The sequence below is a fragment of the Zalophus californianus genome, chromosome 3 (assembly GCF_009762305.2).
Source record: "Zalophus californianus isolate mZalCal1 chromosome 3, mZalCal1.pri.v2, whole genome shotgun sequence".
Lineage (NCBI taxonomy): Eukaryota > Metazoa > Chordata > Mammalia > Carnivora > Otariidae > Zalophus > Zalophus californianus.
Genome location: NC_045597.1, coordinates 65,768,954 through 65,786,375, shown reverse-complemented (window position 1 = coordinate 65,786,375; position 17,422 = coordinate 65,768,954). Strand labels below are relative to the sequence as shown.

The 17,422-nt window shown below is 43.7% G+C and overlaps 1 protein-coding gene across 7 annotated transcripts; it reads left to right on the top strand.

Annotated features, from left to right (window-relative positions):
* Positions 1 to 62: 62 nt before the first annotated feature.
* CCNA1 (cyclin A1) lies at positions 63 to 11,530 on the top strand. 7 transcript variants are annotated; one of them, XM_027591280.2, is made up of 9 exons: positions 63 to 194; positions 1,496 to 1,684; positions 6,051 to 6,297; positions 6,484 to 6,608; positions 7,198 to 7,421; positions 8,517 to 8,721; positions 9,683 to 9,796; positions 10,863 to 10,996; positions 11,266 to 11,317. In XM_027591280.2, exons 2-9 carry the CDS (start codon positions 1,520 to 1,522, stop codon positions 11,315 to 11,317), a joined length of 1,266 nt encoding a protein of 421 aa, XP_027447081.1. In that variant the 5' UTR covers positions 63 to 194; positions 1,496 to 1,519. The 7 variants fall into 7 exon arrangements, with proteins under 7 accessions (XP_027447081.1, XP_027447080.1, XP_027447082.1 ...); XM_027591279.2 differs by lacking the exon at positions 63 to 194 and adding an exon at positions 304 to 665; XM_027591281.1 differs by lacking the exon at positions 63 to 194 and adding an exon at positions 885 to 1,007.
* The last annotated feature ends 5,892 nt before the right edge of the window (positions 11,531 to 17,422 follow it).

Here is a 17,422-nt window from a genome sequence, read left to right as displayed (position 1 = left end):
CACTATCTCGCTGTTCCTAGACCCGCTTCACGCCGTGCGTGCTGAAACCCGTCTGGGAATACCTCTTGTGGGGACTGCGAGCACCACGTGCGACCCTAAAACCCCCAACCTCTCTCGCCCGGCCAGGCCACATGCACTGGAACTGGGCCGGCCAGGTGCGGCCTCTGGTGCACAAGGATCCAAAATGACCGAAGGCAAGCCGCCACCATGGATTAGGAGGCCCCGGCTCAAACCTTGGGCCAACCCGCTGCTTCTCGGCCTCTCTCTGGGAGGAAGTGTAGGTGTGTGAGCCGGGGACCGGGAGCGAGCCGCGCCCTCAAGACTCCGCGGCCTGCGCAGCCCCGAGGGCCCCGCGTCGCTCTCCCGAGCCAAGGTTCTCAGGAGCGGGCCGGGGAAAAGACGTTAGCGGGAGGAGTTAGCGGCTGTTGGGAGAACGGGTTTACGGAAACAGTCCCTTCCAAAACCCCGGCCATCGTGGGGTGGGCCGCCTTCTTCCCTCCCAGGCCCGGGGCGCCGGCCTGAAAGGGCGCGTGTGCTGACGGCGACCGCCTGCCCCGGCACGCCCGGGCTGGGCAGTGCTGGGGGATTCCGGGGCTGCTGCCCGTTGGCCCCGCCCGGCCCTGAACCCCCAAAGGGTCGCGGCGCGTCCGCTAGGAGCGTGTCAGGTGAGGAGGTCGTCATGGCGATGCGGCCCCGGGGCGCGCACGCCCGCTGCGGTTGGCATGGAAGCGGCCCCCGCGAGGCCCGGGAGCGCCGCTGATTGGCTGATTCAACGGACGCGGGGGGGTGGTGTTGAAAGTAATTAGCGCTGAGCGCCGCGGCTAGGAGCCCGGCGCCCCCGCTGGAATCTATTAACACCTCGGTCCCCTCCCGCCCCGCCCCGCCCCGCCCCCGCCCCGCCCCCTCCGGCGGCCCCTCATCCCCAATCCTCGTGTGCACTTGCTAATTGTTCGAGACTTATATAAAGATATAAGGCTGAGAAGAGCGAGGCCCGCTGTGGTTTCCAAGCAGGTTTTGGGGCCTTCTGTGTGGTGGAAGGAGGGTCGTGGAGGAGGACCCTGCTTGTCATTTGGGAAGGGGACGTACTTTCCCGCAGTGATGTATCCTGGATCTTTTGTTTGCAGGGAGGTGGGGGGAACGGTGGGGGTAGGAGGGGTAAGATAAGCATCGCAGTCAGGGAAAGACTCGGGTTTTAAACTACCAATTAACGTGGGGCTTAGTATATCCTTGCTTAGACGTTTGTCAGGATTAATCTCTCCCTCCAGCCTCAACCAGGTCTTGGAAGAAAGCCTTGAGAGATTCAAATCACTGTTTTGGTTCCAAGGAGCTTTGATCGCTTGCACAGAGGTTCATGCCCTTCCGTGCAGCCCTAATAATTGCAGAGAAGGTCATATGCCTTCGTGCTCTTCCTCCTAGAGATTCACTGCATGCTTGGAGCCCGTGGTGGAAGAGGTTGACTAACCGTTGGCTTGTCTCTTTCTCCTTCCCTGATTAGCTGCATTCTGTGGAGAGTGAGGGTATGCATCGCAGCAGCTCCAAGAGCGGAGTAGCCCTAGCTCCAGTGCCTCGAGGTCCTGATGCCTGTCAGATGATAACCAGAGCCCAGCTTGGCCAGGATCCCCCACAGAGAACAGTACTAGGGTTGCTAACTGAGAATGGGCAGTACAGGAGGACCTGTGGCCAGGTAATGACAGAGAACTGCTATGGAAGGTGGTTGTGGAGGAGGGCTATCATGTCATGGTGGGAGGTGGGTTTCTCTTGGAGTTTTACCTATAAATACCCTTGAGTATTCTAGCCTTGGAATCTGGATTGTAGGGACCCTGGTTTTGTTAAAGATCACTTTGGTCCCTTTTCCAGCTAGAAATAGTGAATAATTTTCTTTATTATTTTTCCAATATCAAGGAAATAGGTCTAGGAACTGTTTGAGTATATGTAAAGCTATTTCAGTGCTGGGCTAAGAGGAAGTATTACTGTACCAAAATAAACTATGGAACTGGGGTTCCTCCAGATCAGAGTGGTGTTCAGACTGATCGAGACTGCGCCTGAGGCAAACCTGAATAATCTTTGCTATGTTCATTGGAGATGATGTTAGAATCCAGATTGGATAAGGCTAGACCAAATTACTTCCAAAAGTGGGTTTTGAAAGTAGACATCTCCCCAGGACTGGACAAAGGCAGTTGGGCAAATTGATCATCGGCCATTAGATACTAGTTGCTTATGCTTAAACGATCATAGGTACCTCCCTCTACAGATTGGAAACAAAATCAGACACTTAAAAATGTAAATGAGGGGGTGCCTGGGTGGCTCAGTTGGTTAAGCGTCTGCCTTCGGCTCCGGTCATGATCCCGGGGTCCTGGAATCAAGCCCTGCATCGGGCTCCCTGCTCGGCAGGAAGCCTGCTTCTCTCTCTCCCACTCCCCCTGCTTGTGTTCCCTCTCTCGCTGTGTCTCTCTCTGTCAAATAAATAAATAAAATCTTTAAAAAATGTAAATGAGGGCTTTGGATCCTTAAGAATGAATTTTGGGATAGAAAAAAGCTTCCCTGAGTCTGTTATTAGGCAAGCCTCTCATAATGATGCCTTAAGCTTATATTTCACATCTGTAGTGGAATGATGCTGACAATAGTATAGTGAAGTAGATAGGCCAGGAATTCTTCCCGTTTAATAGGTGAGAAAATTTCAGAGATTTAGGAAAGGTAAAAAAAAAAAAAAAAAAAAGATATGGTAGAGGCCAGATTAGAAGCCCTTCATCCACTGACCGTCCATGCCTTTTGGTGGCATCTGATTAGTAGGGGAAAAATACCCAAAGTGATCTGTCCAAAGCTTTGGGAAAAAAATTAAATGAAAGCGGTTTTAACAAACAATGTGCTTAGCAATATTTACTTTTTTAAACTGGAAGACTGAAACCTTGTTCTTACGAATCATCAGTTCTGCCTGTGCCGCCCAGGCTCTGTTTAAATTCATAACAATTAGTTAACCTCTTATGTTGCCTAGAGTTACTTCTACGTTTCCCTGCTCCATTTCTCTACAACCTCCTCAGAAATCTGTTTTCTAGATTTCTTTTTAATCCTCCCAAACCTTTACCTCCATCCTCACTCTCAGCTCGTGACTTTGTTAGCCTATTTTCCTAAAAATATAGAAGCAACCAGAAGAGTATTTCCACATGTTCCCACGTGTCATATACTCTGCCATGCCCATCCTGCTACAGGACTTACGTGTCCCTGCTCTTATGCAAGGTGAAACCCCCCCCCAACACACACACGTGAGTACACCTTATGCCTTCTTGCCTCTTCAAGGATGTCCTTTCTGGCAATTCTCTTTTCTCTCCTCAGTCTTGTCTACTAAGTCAAACTCATAAGCATGCAAATATATTGTATTTTTTTTCCATCTTAAAAACCTTTCAACTACAAAGCTCTTTGCAGTGACTGTCCATTTTATAGCAATAATTCGAGAGTTTATCTATCCTGCTCGACTGTAAACTCCATCAGGATGAGGATTGGGATGTGAGGTTCACTGCTGTATTCTCAGTGCTTAGACCAGTGTCTGGCCAGGGTAGCATGCAAATATTTGTTGAATGAATACTCTTTGTCTCTAATTCTTCTTTTATTCTTAGTCCTTTCCTTACTTGACTGATCCAGCAGCATTTGACACAGTTGATTATTTTTTATTTCTTGAAATAATTTCTTTTCACTCTGCGTGGAGAACACCACTCTCTCCTGGTTTTCCACCTACCTCATTGGCCATTCCTCAATATCTAAAAGCATGCTCTAGGGCTTGGTATTTGATCTGAATCTGCACTCACTCCCTTAGCAACCTTTCAAGACTCTTAGCATTAAATATCATCTATCTGTTGATGACTCATACTTTTATCTCTGGTCTGGACCTCTTAGCTGTATTATAGGCACCCACATTCAGCCTACTTAACATCTCCCCTTGGATCTTACAATAGGCATCTCAAATTTATGCAAAACCAAACACTAACCCTAGCCCCAAACAGCTGTTCCCAAAGTCTTCCTCATATCAATAAATGGAATATCCATCCTATTATTCAGCCCCAAAACCTTTGTCATCTTTTACTCTTTTTCTCCCACCCCACATCTGATTTGCTGAGAAAATACTATTGGCTCTACTTTTTAGAATGTCTAGAATCTCTACTTCTCAGACTTTACTATTACTTTACTACTTTACACTAGTTCAAATCCCTATTGTGTCTCACCGTGAATTTGCAAGTTTCATAATTGGTCATCTTACTTGCTCTCTGTACGTGTACACAGCCAGGGTGATCATAATAAAACATAAATCATCATACCACTCCTCCTCCATGGCTGCTCCCACGGCTTCCCACCTCTGAGCAGTAGACAGTCTTAAATGGTCTGTGGTAAGGCCTGCTTGATCTGGCTTCTCTTTTCTTTCTGACTTTGTGACCTTACCCCTCTCTTTCTCATTCTGTCCTCTATGCTCCTTGCTCAGTCTCTAAGACACTCTTGAACGTCAGGGCATTTACCTACGCCGTTCTCTCTGCTCAGAATGCTCTTACCCCCTCTACCTGTGTGACTTACTCCCTTACCTCATTTCATATCTCTGCTCACGTCTATCCTCTTCATTAGGGCCCTCCCTGGCCATACTGTTTAAAATGGCAAGGACTCTCTTTTCCCTGTTAGTCTCCTCCAGAGCACTGAATGTACCATCTGACGTAAAATGTCTTATTTGTCTTCCCCCACACTCCAAACTAGAATGTGAACTCCATGAAGGCAGCCCTTCTTGAATGTTTTGTTCATGGCTAAATTCTGAGCACCTAAAACAGTGTGTGGTACATAATAGATGCTCAGTAAATATTTAATGAATATATGTCTCAACCCCCATTCATACATCTTTGAAGCAAAAGTCAAACTTGGTAGTGACCTGGAATCATGGTTCTAGTAACTTATGATTTTTATATGTTCCCTGTTCTTTTTTTTTCTAGTATTACCATAAGGAATGTTTTCTTGGGGCACCTGGGTGGCTCAGTCCATTAAGCGTCTGCCTTTGGCTCAGGTCACGATCCCAGGGTCCTGGGATTGAGCTCCGCACTGGGCTCCGGAGCCTGCTTCTTCCTCTCCTCCCTGTTCATGCTCTCGTTCTCTCGCTCTAATAAATAAATAAAATCTTCAAAAAAAATTTTTTTTCTTACTAGACATAAGCCAAATATTTAGCTGGCTAGCTAGAAGGGAGAATGCATACTAACTTGAAAGTAGCTTCAAAAGTAAACAACAAGATTATTAACAGTAAAATATTAATACAGCAGCTAGACCTAACGTTTGCATAAATATAACTCAGATTCATAAACCTTGGCCACCTTCCCTGGTTCAGCTGACCTTCAGGCTGTCCGCCATGACTCACCTTAATGTGCTTGTTCATGGAGGGGGTGCACGTAGTCATTCCCATTGCTAATGCTATAGGAATAAATAGGAGGGAGAAGCGATTGCGAGGTAGATTTCCCCAAGGGTAATTACATTATGTCATACAAGAGATTCTACGGCTTCATAAGAGCAGTTAGTAGTATGAGTTTCTAAAACAATCAGGTTTCTAAATATCTGGGTATAAAATGGGAACTTTATAAAGGCACTTACTGCCTAAAAGCTGTTTAAAGAGGAAGACTATAGGAACTCAGTGACTGTGTGTCAAGAGCTTTGCTGGGTACTTATAAAATCCTGTAAGGCTAGAAGTATGAAAGCCAATTAATAATCTCCCCCCACTCTTCCCTCCCATACCTATTTCATTTTGGAGGAAAGCTATGGTTTCTCTTGTTTCTATAATCTTGAGTTTCCTTTGATAAATATGTGAGGAAGATGACAAATTATAGTAGCTCTTTTCCCAAATGTTAGATGTAGACAAAGATAAGGGAGGAGTCATACTTCGGAAGCTTCATTTTCTGAAATTAAATTGCAGACCTAGATGTTTCAATTTAAGCCTGTTCTCGTCTTCCCAGCCTGCTGGTTTGAGTCACACAGGCTTACATCACCTATACGGTCTTTGGGGTGACCTCTAATAAAAAAACTTAACCCTCCTCTAGGGGATCACAACAATCAGGTGTTTCTCGGGATCAGAAAATGTCTTCCCTCCAGCTGGAAAGAAGGTGCTCTCTGACTGCACGGTCCAGGTGCCGGCCAAGCAAGGATTTGATATCTACATGGAGGAGGCTGAGCAGGGGGACAGGGAGAGCTGCACAGGGAAAGAGGAGATGGCGCTTGGAGATGTGTATGAGGCAGACACCAGCACGCTCAAGTCGGACCTTCACTTCCTGCTGGATTTTAACACAGGTAATCTGACTCACCTGTGGCTGACAGTACCCTATACCCACAATGGCCTGCAGCACTCAATAGCATGTAACTAGCAGGATAAAACCATGAAGTAATGACTTATTTTCACAACTACCTGTAGAGGGTTAGTGCATGGAATGAATTTTTAAATTGAATGTCTTACCTGGTATTGTTGAACCCCCGCAGTTTCCCCAATGGTGGTAGATTCATCTCTCCAGTCCCAGTGTGAAGATGCATCAGATTTTGGTACAGATGTGATAAACGTGACTGAATATGCTGAAGAAATTCATCAGTACCTTAGAGAAGCTGAAGTGAGTTTGCCCAAATTCTATTTCAATTTCTAGCACTCAAAACACTTAATAATAAGATAGTTATAAACTCTTGGCCAAAACCACTAGTGAATAGCATTCTTATGACATCTAAACACAGGAATATCTATGAAAAACAATAGTTATGGGGCGCCTGGGTGGCTCAGTCAGTTGGGTGTCCAACTCTTGATTTCAGCTTAGGTCATGATCTCAGGGTCCTGGGATTGAGCCCCATGTCAGGCTCCTCACTCAGTTGGGAGTCTGCTGGGGATTCTCTCTTAATCTCTCTCAAATAAATAAATCTTAAAAAAAATAATAGTTGTGAGGCAAGTAGCAATTACTTGGACTATTTCTCCATGACTCAAAAGGGTTTATACATAAGTATTGCACTCTTAGGGATAACCCATATTGCTCTTTCCCCCTCCAAGGGGAAATATTGCTATTTCCGCCCCCCACCAAGATGTACTTGGCTCTTGACCAGTTTCTTCCTAACCTTTGCTCAGGAGATTCTTTTTTTAAATAGCAACTGTACTGTGGAGTGATCTTTCTGACATAGCAACTATTTAAGTATCAGAACTCTTTTCTCAAACAGGTAAGACACAGGCCCAAAGCACACTACATGAGGAAGCAACCAGACATCACAGAAGGCATGCGAACGATTCTGGTGGACTGGCTCGTTGAGGTCGGCGAAGAGTATAAGCTTCGAGCAGAGACTCTCTACCTGGCTGTCAACTTTCTGGACAGGTTTCTTTCATGCATGTCTGTTCTGAGAGGGAAATTGCAGCTTGTAGGAACAGCAGCTATTCTTTTGGCTTCGTAAGTGTTCTTTCAGCTTAAATAATGTCAAACTGCAGCCTGTCAAAACACTTTTCTTTCCCATTTATTGAAGAAATCCAGTGCTCGATAATTAAAGCTTATTCATGCCTCCCTTGATAAAATATCATCATTTTTGCTGTATTTACTGAGAAACTGAATCTTAACACATGTTCGCTCTTCAGTTCAGGTGTTTAAGATTTATAGCAACAAGTTCAGTATCATGACTGCGGCAGCCGTCGGCTCAAATTCAAGATCCAATTTAACTATTTTGCAGGGTGTTTTTTTGACTGCATTCTAATACAAAAATATTTTGGTTATATAAAAGATTTTGGTTATACAAAAGCCAGCTTCACGATCTAGCAAATGACCTGTAATAACACAGTTTATTTGGTTACAGTGAACAAACTATCATTGTGTACGAAAAAGAGCTGGCTTGGGCCTGAGCTGCCTTAAATTCAGTGACCTGTTGGTGGATGGCAGTTTCTTAAATTCTTCTGGTCTCCGACAGTCTAGTCATTAATGCCTAGAAACTTGCCAACTACAGAAAACAGAAACAAAAGCAAAAGCAAAAAGTTGGTAACAATGAAATTATATCATTATCTTACTCTTGGATCCATAGCATCATTTGCTAAATCAGTAGAGATTTCTGAACATGATCTCTTTATTTTTATTATTTATTTGTTTTGAACATGATCTTTCTAAAGATCTAAGATCTAAGGAGTTGTTGTTCTACAATTGTGTTCAATGTAACATTCTTTTCCACAAGATGAGGGGGGTCAATAGAATTAAGACGAATTTATCTGTGTGTCTGTCATTCAGAGTCTTTCAGCATATCAGAGGCCCAAACCTAAAATTCTCAGTTGGAAATTGTTTCTGTTACTACTGCTAGCAGTAAGTACAACATATCCTTGTAATACTCATGTTCTTGTTCTGGCGCTTAGGTATGAAATCCCTAATATTTTTAAGGCCAGTACCATTTAGTGATATTTAGGAGGATATGTGGATACAAAGTAAAGAAGTCTGCAAAAGGCTTAGCATAGGAAGGAGCACTACAGGTTCCAAGCTTTACTTCCAAAAACTCTTTACCTTTCATAGGAAATATGAAGAAATATATCCACCTGAAGTAGACGAGTTTGTCTACATAACTGATGATACTTACACAAAACACCAACTGCTAAGAATGGAACACCTGCTCCTGAAAGTCCTGGCTTTTGATCTCACAGTGCCAACCACCAACCAGTTTCTCCTTCAGTACTTAAGGAGACAAGGAGTATGCGTCAGAACTGAGAATCTGGCCAAGGTATGCCATGTGACTTCTGGGAACTTGGGAGCCAAGGAGATAAAAAGTAGCTTTTCCCGATCATCCTTCAGTTCTTCCTTCTTTTTCAGTACTTTGTCTTGGCCCCAGAAAACTTTTTAGCAATGGAAGAGAGCCAATTTTAGGATCATGATTTCTGGTTACGAGACAGTATTATTGATCATGTTTGATAGGCACGGGTTGTCTGAGCACCCAACTTTTAAAAGAAATTTGAGTTTGGAAATTGTTCCCTTGTCAAATACAGACCATGTGCAGGCAACACCTCTTCTTAGTTTACAGAATGGGAGCAAAGTAAATGCAGTTTGATTTCACTCTAATCTTATCCTAACGTATTAAGTAATAAAGCCTTATTTGGTCATCTGGGGTTATAGTACTTTAGTTGAAGGCACTGAAGTATTGGTTTGGAAAACTTGGTGTCCAGCCACTGTGATCTAGTATATCTGGTATGTGTATGCTACTTAAAGAGTAATAAGGATGTATGTATAAATTTCCCAGTGTGTTTCTTCTATTCTCACAGGTACTGTTCTAGCCTCTGAACTACATGCATTTGCCTGACCAATTAATAGCTTCAATATGGTCATAGTTATGCCATTGACCAAATACTCTAGTCCCTCTCCAGTGGCCCAGAACAATGCTACTTTATGTGACTAACATACACCTGTACTGGTAGTATAAGACAAGAAAAGTAACCTCTCATATATACTGTGCAGGTGGACCAAATTCTTGTATATTGACATTTACTACAGCATAAATGTTATTCTGGTTATGGACAGGCATAGCAATTATTAACCCAGTGAATAATTTTAAGCATCTATTTCTTTCTGCTCATCACTAGATACAGGATGAACAAAGATAAGACGATTTTTTCCCTTGACATTTTTAGGTTGACTTGTAACCTCAGTCAAATTTCTAATTCCACTGGGATTTTCTCTCTTGTGCTTAGTATGTAGCAGAACTGAGCCTTCTTGAAGCTGACCCATTCTTGAAATATCTTCCTTCATTGATAGCTGCAGCAGCTTATTGCCTGGCCAACTATACTGTGAACAGGGACTTCTGGGTAAGATTCGAACTACTACTTTCTAGATGAAATTCCAGGCCCATCTAAGAATCTGTTCAGTAACTCTCAGGATTTAGAATGGACTGGCCTCTTAAGAGGGAAAGTTAGTTTAATAAGGAACTGGTTGTCTTGCCAGCAGATGACAACATGCCACTGAGTCTTGAAGGTCAGTGTTTATGACTTCGACTCAATGGCTTTGAGTAGAGATTGCAGATAGTCAAGGAGCAGGCCTGGAAACCTCAACGCCCACCTCACGTGAGGAGTGCTCTTGTGGTGCAAGCATTGAGCACTTCAGGCAAATGTTGTTGACTTTTGTCCTCTGTGTGTAAAACAACCTGGATCCAATTAGGATGGTCAGAAGGTTGCATCAGGTGTTCAGGGGAATAGGGCAGTTAGTGCTGCCCCTCTTGGTCCAAGAAGAAGCAAGATTGGAAATAGGCCCCTTGATTTGGTTCTGAAGGTTTACTTTTGTGCTAAAAGAAGTGGGGTATCTACTTCTCTTTTTTTTTTTTAAAGATTTTATTATTTGACAGAGAGAGACAAAGCGAGAGAAGGAACACAACCAGGGGGAGTGGGAGAGGGAGAAGCAGGCTTCCCGCAGAGCAGGGAGCCTGATGCAGGGCTCCATCCCAGGACCCTGGGATCATGACCCGAGCGGAAGGCAGACACTTAATGACTGAGCCACCCAGGCGCCCCTACTTTTATTTTCTAGAACACTTATTATTCTGCATTCACTAATTCACTTTCATATATAAGGTGTAAATAGGTTGTTTGGGTAAGTAGAGGCTTTTTTAGGGACCAGTAGAAATCCTGTTCATGAGGGAATTGGCAAAAGTAACCTGCCCCCAAACTGAGCATTATAAATATACAATATGAGCAAATGGAGAACTCTGGTGTTCTTCCTAATATTTTATTTCTAAAGTCACTGGAGGAGTATTACAATTTCTTTTGAGATGAATGTGGATACTTCTTCCTAAGTAATTAATTCCCTTTATTTCACAGTTTTTATCTTCAGCTGTCTGATATAAAGTTATATGATGCAGTTTTTTTCTTTTGTCTTGATTAGCCAGAAACCCTTGCTGCATTTACAGGCTATTCATTAAATGAAATTGTGCCCTGCCTGAGTGAGCTGCATAAAGCATGCCTTGATATACCCCATCGACCTCAGCAAGCAATTAGGGAGAAGTATAAGGCTTCAAAGTAAGTTTCTGAAATTTTCTTCTCTAGGCTTACTAATTTAAAGCTTGAATGGGTTATAGTCATGTCAGAACTAAAAATAGAACAAATTGGAAATCTCGTGCTAGGCTTGCATGTTAAATCAGGAAAATCAGTGTAGAGAGGCCTAGATTTATAATTTGTCAGCTTGGAGTACATACAGTTAGAAAGCTTTTTCCATTTCTGTTGAAACTCCTGGAAAGTTCCATGGCCTGAGCTTTTACAAAACTGAAGTCCTTTGGGTCTCTTTTCAGGTACATGCACGTGTCTCTGATGGAACCACCTGCAGTTCTCCCTCTGCAATAAGTTTCCTACGGAAGCACTTTCAGAACTTTACCTCCAGATCAACCGAATTCGCCTTAACTTTTATAGGTTTCTGCAGGTTGGGTCATCTAGTGTTGCTACAAGATAGATGCTGTATTTTTAAAAATGTAAATGTAGTTAAGTCCTCTTAGACGTTAGTAGCTTGTAATATCATCCAACATTTTTTAAAGAATAAACAAACAACTTGCCTTGTGACCATGTGTTAGACTTATTTATTAATTAGGATGGCCCCTATGTTCACCTGGAATTTTAGTGGGGAGCATTATAAACGTCATCTCTATTTCAAGAATTCTCCTAAGTTGGTTTCATAAATCTGGCATGCTATTAGGATTAAGTGTTTTGAGGAATTCAGAGATTTTTCTTGTTTGGTGAATGGCCCCCCTGAGACTTTTTCCTTCCTATCGCTTTACTCTTCACACAGCTCTCCATAAATTGGCAAAGGAAGGAACTCCAAGCTTAGACTCAGTGCAGGGATATAAACAGGCCCTCTCTATTCTAGCTTGCCTCAAGGACCCTACGGACTAAAGACAGTGAGCTGAGGACTAAATGCGGTCAGGTACCTCTGAGAGGTGATTTACATTTAATTCTAATCCAGGCATGTGACACTCATTTTGTAGATATCATTATGTCAATGTGTTTTCATTTAGTCACCCATCAAGCGTATATTTCAGCCTCAGAAGATGCTCAGAGAGATAGAAAAAGAAAATTTCACCACAGGATGGGACTTCAGAATAATGAAGCTAACCCCTCATACTTAACCCTTGGGAGATACCCATGCTAAGCTCTGCTCTAGCTCAAATTATTCATGATCCTGCAGTTCACTACAGGTTCATTTATGGCCCCTTGCAACAGGACTTATATAGTACGTTAAGATGAGGAGAATTGAAAAAACAGCCAAGCAACCAAATACTTGTTTTAACTTTCTTTTAAAGATTGGAAGGAAAATCCAGAGTACACTTAACCTGATGCAGGGTGCTGCTTATTGGGGATCGAATATAAATTTTGTAAATCTCATACCAGTAGGCCCAGGAGGCACATAAACTTTCTGTGCTGTGTTCTGTCTCTAGGTCTGCCCTGGCGGGGGGATTCAGCCCAGATGGCTCCATGGAGGCAAGAACAACAGGAAACGTGTTTTCTAGATCCCTTTACATAGAAAAGAGTAGACCCAGATAGGCTTTGGTAAAATGGTAGTAGGTGAAATTAACTCCAAATTTTATGTTTGTTTCAAGCTCTAATGAAATTATTAATATAAAAATACAGCCATATTTTACATATTTTGTGAAGACTTTTAAGTACCCACAAACTCTTAAAAGGTTTTAGCATTGCCTTTTTTTTCCCTCTGCAGATAAACATTCTCAAGGTGCCTCCATTTCTGGTTCCACTGAAGAGATCAACATTTCCTTAAGTATTCTGTGATTTATTTTGCATAAGTTTCACAAAGGAGATACACGGCCTATGTCGCTACTGTGAATTCTCTGTTTTTATGTTATATAATCAGCAATTTGTAATCTCCCGTTCTCCCTTAGGTCTGGGTATATTTCTGTTCATCGCATGTATACACTTAGCTCTGTGGGTATTCTTTTGCACTTGGCAGCATGACAGACATGCTGTGTGTTTGCCACAAAATTGCCCCCTCCTCTTAGCAATTCTGGCTAAGATTTTCATGGCAGAAGTGCTGTGTTTGTCCCCTTTTAGCATTAAAGTTTTGAGGGACCTGGCCGGGGAAGCTTCCTCTCATTCTCCACCAGTTGGCATGGGCCAACCACCTCTCTGTGAAACATGCCTGTCTCAAACTGCAGTTTGGATCCTGACAAAATAACGTTTTCTTTTACTAGCAGTATTCTTGTTTTAGAATGTTTTGCTTCAGCTAGACGGGACCTGAGAAATAGTCCTTCATTATGAGTTATTTTGCAAAGGAGGATTTTGTTGCTAACCTGGATCCAAAATGTAACCTTGACTTTAGGTCACAAAACCACGCTACAGCACATAGAGGTCTGAACCCATAATTCTTATGTTCTTTGCTGCCAGTGATTTACACGCACTTATTCCCAACCCCCAACACACACAGCCACCGGTTGCAAAGAACTGGTCCTCAACTTTGATTTGCTTGTCTTATTTTGTGTCCCTGAAATACTTTATTTAGAACTAGTATATAACTGCTGCCTATGGACCTCCCAGCCAGCTTGAGACAGAATAGCAGCCTTCATTCAATGTGTCCCTCCTTTCATGCCATTCTTTTTCTTCCCTGAATCTGGTGTTGATGACACATGGTTTTTATACTACATAAGAATGTGTCCATAAACATGAACGCTTGCTTTTAAAGTTTAATGGTTGTTGACGGCCTTGCATATCCTTCGGGGTTATGTGTTTTAGGCAGCACTGCATTTTGAGATTATCTGTGTTGAGAGTAGAATGAGAGTAGAATCCTAGTTATTTATACAATTGAGGAATGTTAAATGAATATACCATGATTTATCTGTTCTCTTGATTTTCTCACATCTTTTTCCCTGCCGCTCCCCGTGCATGACTTGTTCGCCAGCGTCGGAAGTTGGTTGGGACAGGGCCGTGGATGTGGGAGTGCCCCCCCTGTCTGCCTCTGTGGCCTCTTTGGCCTGTGGCTTCAGGCAGGTACAGGCCTTCCCAGGGAACTCTTACATGGACACAGATTGAAGGGCGCTTGGTGAAGTGGGCCATGAGAAAGGACCGTGGGAGCAGTATTTACCCACCCGTTATCAGGAGCCCAAGAAAGAGGTCGAATATACCCGTCGTCCCAGTAAGCTTTCTGTCCTCCCAGTAAGCTTTTGCCACCAGAGAGTTAAAACATCTAGACCCGACTCACCACTACAACCTTGAAATTGAAGCCCACGCTATTTGGCCGAGAGTGCCCTTGCCGCGGCTCCCATCTGGCTTTCTGTTTCACGTGTCCCGATGGTGGGGAGGATGGGATCTACGCCGTGGGGCTCATGGCTATGACCCCAGTTAGCCTCCGGCCTGCCGGGGAAGGCCCAGCATGGAAAATCCAGAGTACCCTGTTACAGTTTTTACTTCAGGGAGGACGTTCCCTTAGAAATTATAACTTTTATTAGTGATTGTTGGACTTGATGGTATCCTTACACAACTGAATGGCCAATCTTAATTCAAGAGCATCATGGTGGAGGAGGTGCAAGTGGAAAAGCACAAGGGAAAGGGGCAACAGGAAGGAGATCGTGTGTGACACGCACAAGTTAAAACAAGTCAAACCAGGATCTGTGGATGGAGTGTCCGTCATAAGGAGGAGGCTTACTGGGGCAGGCAGCTGACTGACTGAGCCCATGGTCCCATTCACCCTGTAGGGGAGGTGTTCACCCAGGCTACACATTTGCTTCTCCTTAGTTGTTTCCTTCCCTTCACTCTGACTAGATTTCCTGCTTGCATCAGTCAAGCTATTATTTGCATCAAGTTACTTGCTACCTTTATACTTGATCAACTAGGTAACAGGTGTGGCTATTCACACACTACAGTGAACACCGTGGAATGTTGGCTGGTCACTGTGTAGTTTCAGCCACACACTGCCAATACATAAATACTCTCAACTGAGTCATGATCACAGTAACTCTTTATCCTAAATGTCCTCCTACTTTCTCCATGGTTGATCATCACATTGGCTGCCCCTTTCCTGCACCATCAAGAGTTTACCTGTAGAAGCATCCTCCATGTAACATCCATGCTGGTCTCCCATCTTTATGCCCAGCACATGGGCCATCATGTTCAATGACAAAACCAACTTTTTCCCTCCCTGGTTGGTAGGCAAAGAGAGAAAGAGGGTCCCAGAGCCACAATCCCAGCAGGGAATCTGCTGTTGGGCTGCAGTTGTTATAGATCTGCCCAAGCCCCTGTGCCAGATAGAATTCCTTTCAACTGCATGGACCGTGCATATAGTACATACAACTGAGTAGACAGCAGCGCTCACTCTACCAAGCCCGGACTCAGCTCGTGGAGGCAGTGTGGTCAGGGCATATTTGTCATCACATTCAAATCCCACAGCGGAAGCCTGGATTCTGGAACTACCAGCTGCAGGAGCTGGGCTATCTTCTGGACCCCCTTGTTTCTCCAGGTAGCTGATGCTGGAGTCTGACTCAAGAATGAAAGGAAAGTGTTCTCAGGGTGCCTGCTCTCCTGCCTCAGCCCCACACTGAACTAGAGATAGGCAGTCAGGAAACTGTTAGGATCAGGTGCTGGAGGGAGGCAAGGGGGCTGGCTTGGGCTCATGTGCTTAAGCTCAACCTACTGGGAAGAGTTTTCTCTCCTCAGTTTAATCAATGATGAGAGAGAAATACATCCAGATGTGTTTGTGGAGTTGAGTGTGTCAGTCTTCAGAGAACTCATTTCAAAGGTGTGTCATCTAAAATGTCCTTTCTAGGGGCGCCTGGGTGGCTCAGTCGGTTAAGTGTCTGCCTTCGGCTCAGGTCATGATCCCAGGGTCCTGGGATGGAGCCCCGTGTCAGGCTCCCTGCTTAGCAGGAGTCTGTTCTCCTTCTCCTCCCAGCTTGTGCTCTCTCTCACTCTCTCTGTCACTCTCTCTCTCTCTCTCTCTCAAATAAATAAAATCTTAAAAAGTCCTTTCTACTGTTCTGGTGACTATCAGCAGCTCATTCTCTTATGGGAATTGAAACTGAGAGGCAGATACATGCGGTAGAAGGCCAGAGCTGCCTCTCTTTTCACCCAGGAATTTATCCTTAACCAAGACCCTTAGGAGACCAGGGTCCTAATTCCAACTTGAAACTGCCCGGCTAGCTCAGTCGGTAGAGCATGAGACTCTTTAATTCCAACTTGACTATTAACTGAGTGACGTTGGTGGTACTGGGTAAGTTGATTGTCTTAACCACCCCCAAATCTGTGTGGCTCATTACATTAAAGGTTTATCTCTTGTGTCACTTTCCAGTATGTATTAGGAAAAAGAGGGCTTTTGTTTTCACATGACCATCCTTCCCTAGGCGTGCCCCCACACTGGATTCTTGTTTTCAGCAGGTGAGGGAAGAGAAGAAACATGGAAAAAACACCCCCATTCTTACTGTGAGGGCCTGGGGAATGTAATTGAGCTGTAAGTCCTGGGACGAGAAGGGTATTCAGTGTGGATAAACAATCAGTCCTTGCCAGTGAGCATCTCACTTAGTGCCCTGACTTTAATCCCGTCACGAACGATGAGTTTGATTGGATCAGTCTTTGTCAATTTTGAGTTATTTATCCATTTTTACTATTTCTCTTATATCTAAGTATCTCCTTTAAAATGACCCTTTAAAGAAACCTTTTCTGAATAGTAATGTTCCTTAAATAATGGGTGTGATATGCTAGTTACAAATTTTCTAGTACACATTCCAATATATAATTACTGAACGTGAGTCACTTAAAATTCTGTATGATATGTCACCCCTTGGGAAACACCAGATTCAATTATCTGAGATTCTGTCCAGTTCTGTGGAAAATCTGTAATGCTTCAGAAAGTAAATGCCAACAAGAATTCACTTTTTTAATGTGTCTTAAACTTGAGGGTATTTGAAGGGTTAGTTGTGAACCACACTGAGAATGGCACTATCTTAGGATGATTAAGGGCCACAGAGAGGGGTGATATGGATGCAGGCCTTTAAAATAATGGGATAGCATCTCATTTCAGCCTTACTTCTTTGCCCTTTCCTTCCTCCTCAAGCACTAGAAACAAAAGCCAGGGAAGACAGAAGACTGACATATCTGTTTAGAATGGACACTTTGATGTGGAAGTTCTGACATTTAAGGGAAGAAAAGGGCTGGGAAAGGTGCCTAAAGTTGAGATGATATGTCATACTAGAATTTCCCAGAGAAATCAAACATAGTAGGGGCTATTTTCCTGATGCCTGCATCTATCTCTGTCCTTATCCTCCTGCTGTCACTGCCTTAGCTGAGACCCCGTCATTTCTCATATGCATCAAGCGCTGTGCAACCTCCTAATGGCTCTTCAGTTTCCTTTTCCATTTCCAGAGTTTTCTGAAGTGCAATTGATGACATCTCTTTCTTGCATCTAATTCTTCAGTGTCTCATCACCAGTGGGATAAAATAGAGGGCATGCAGGCCCTT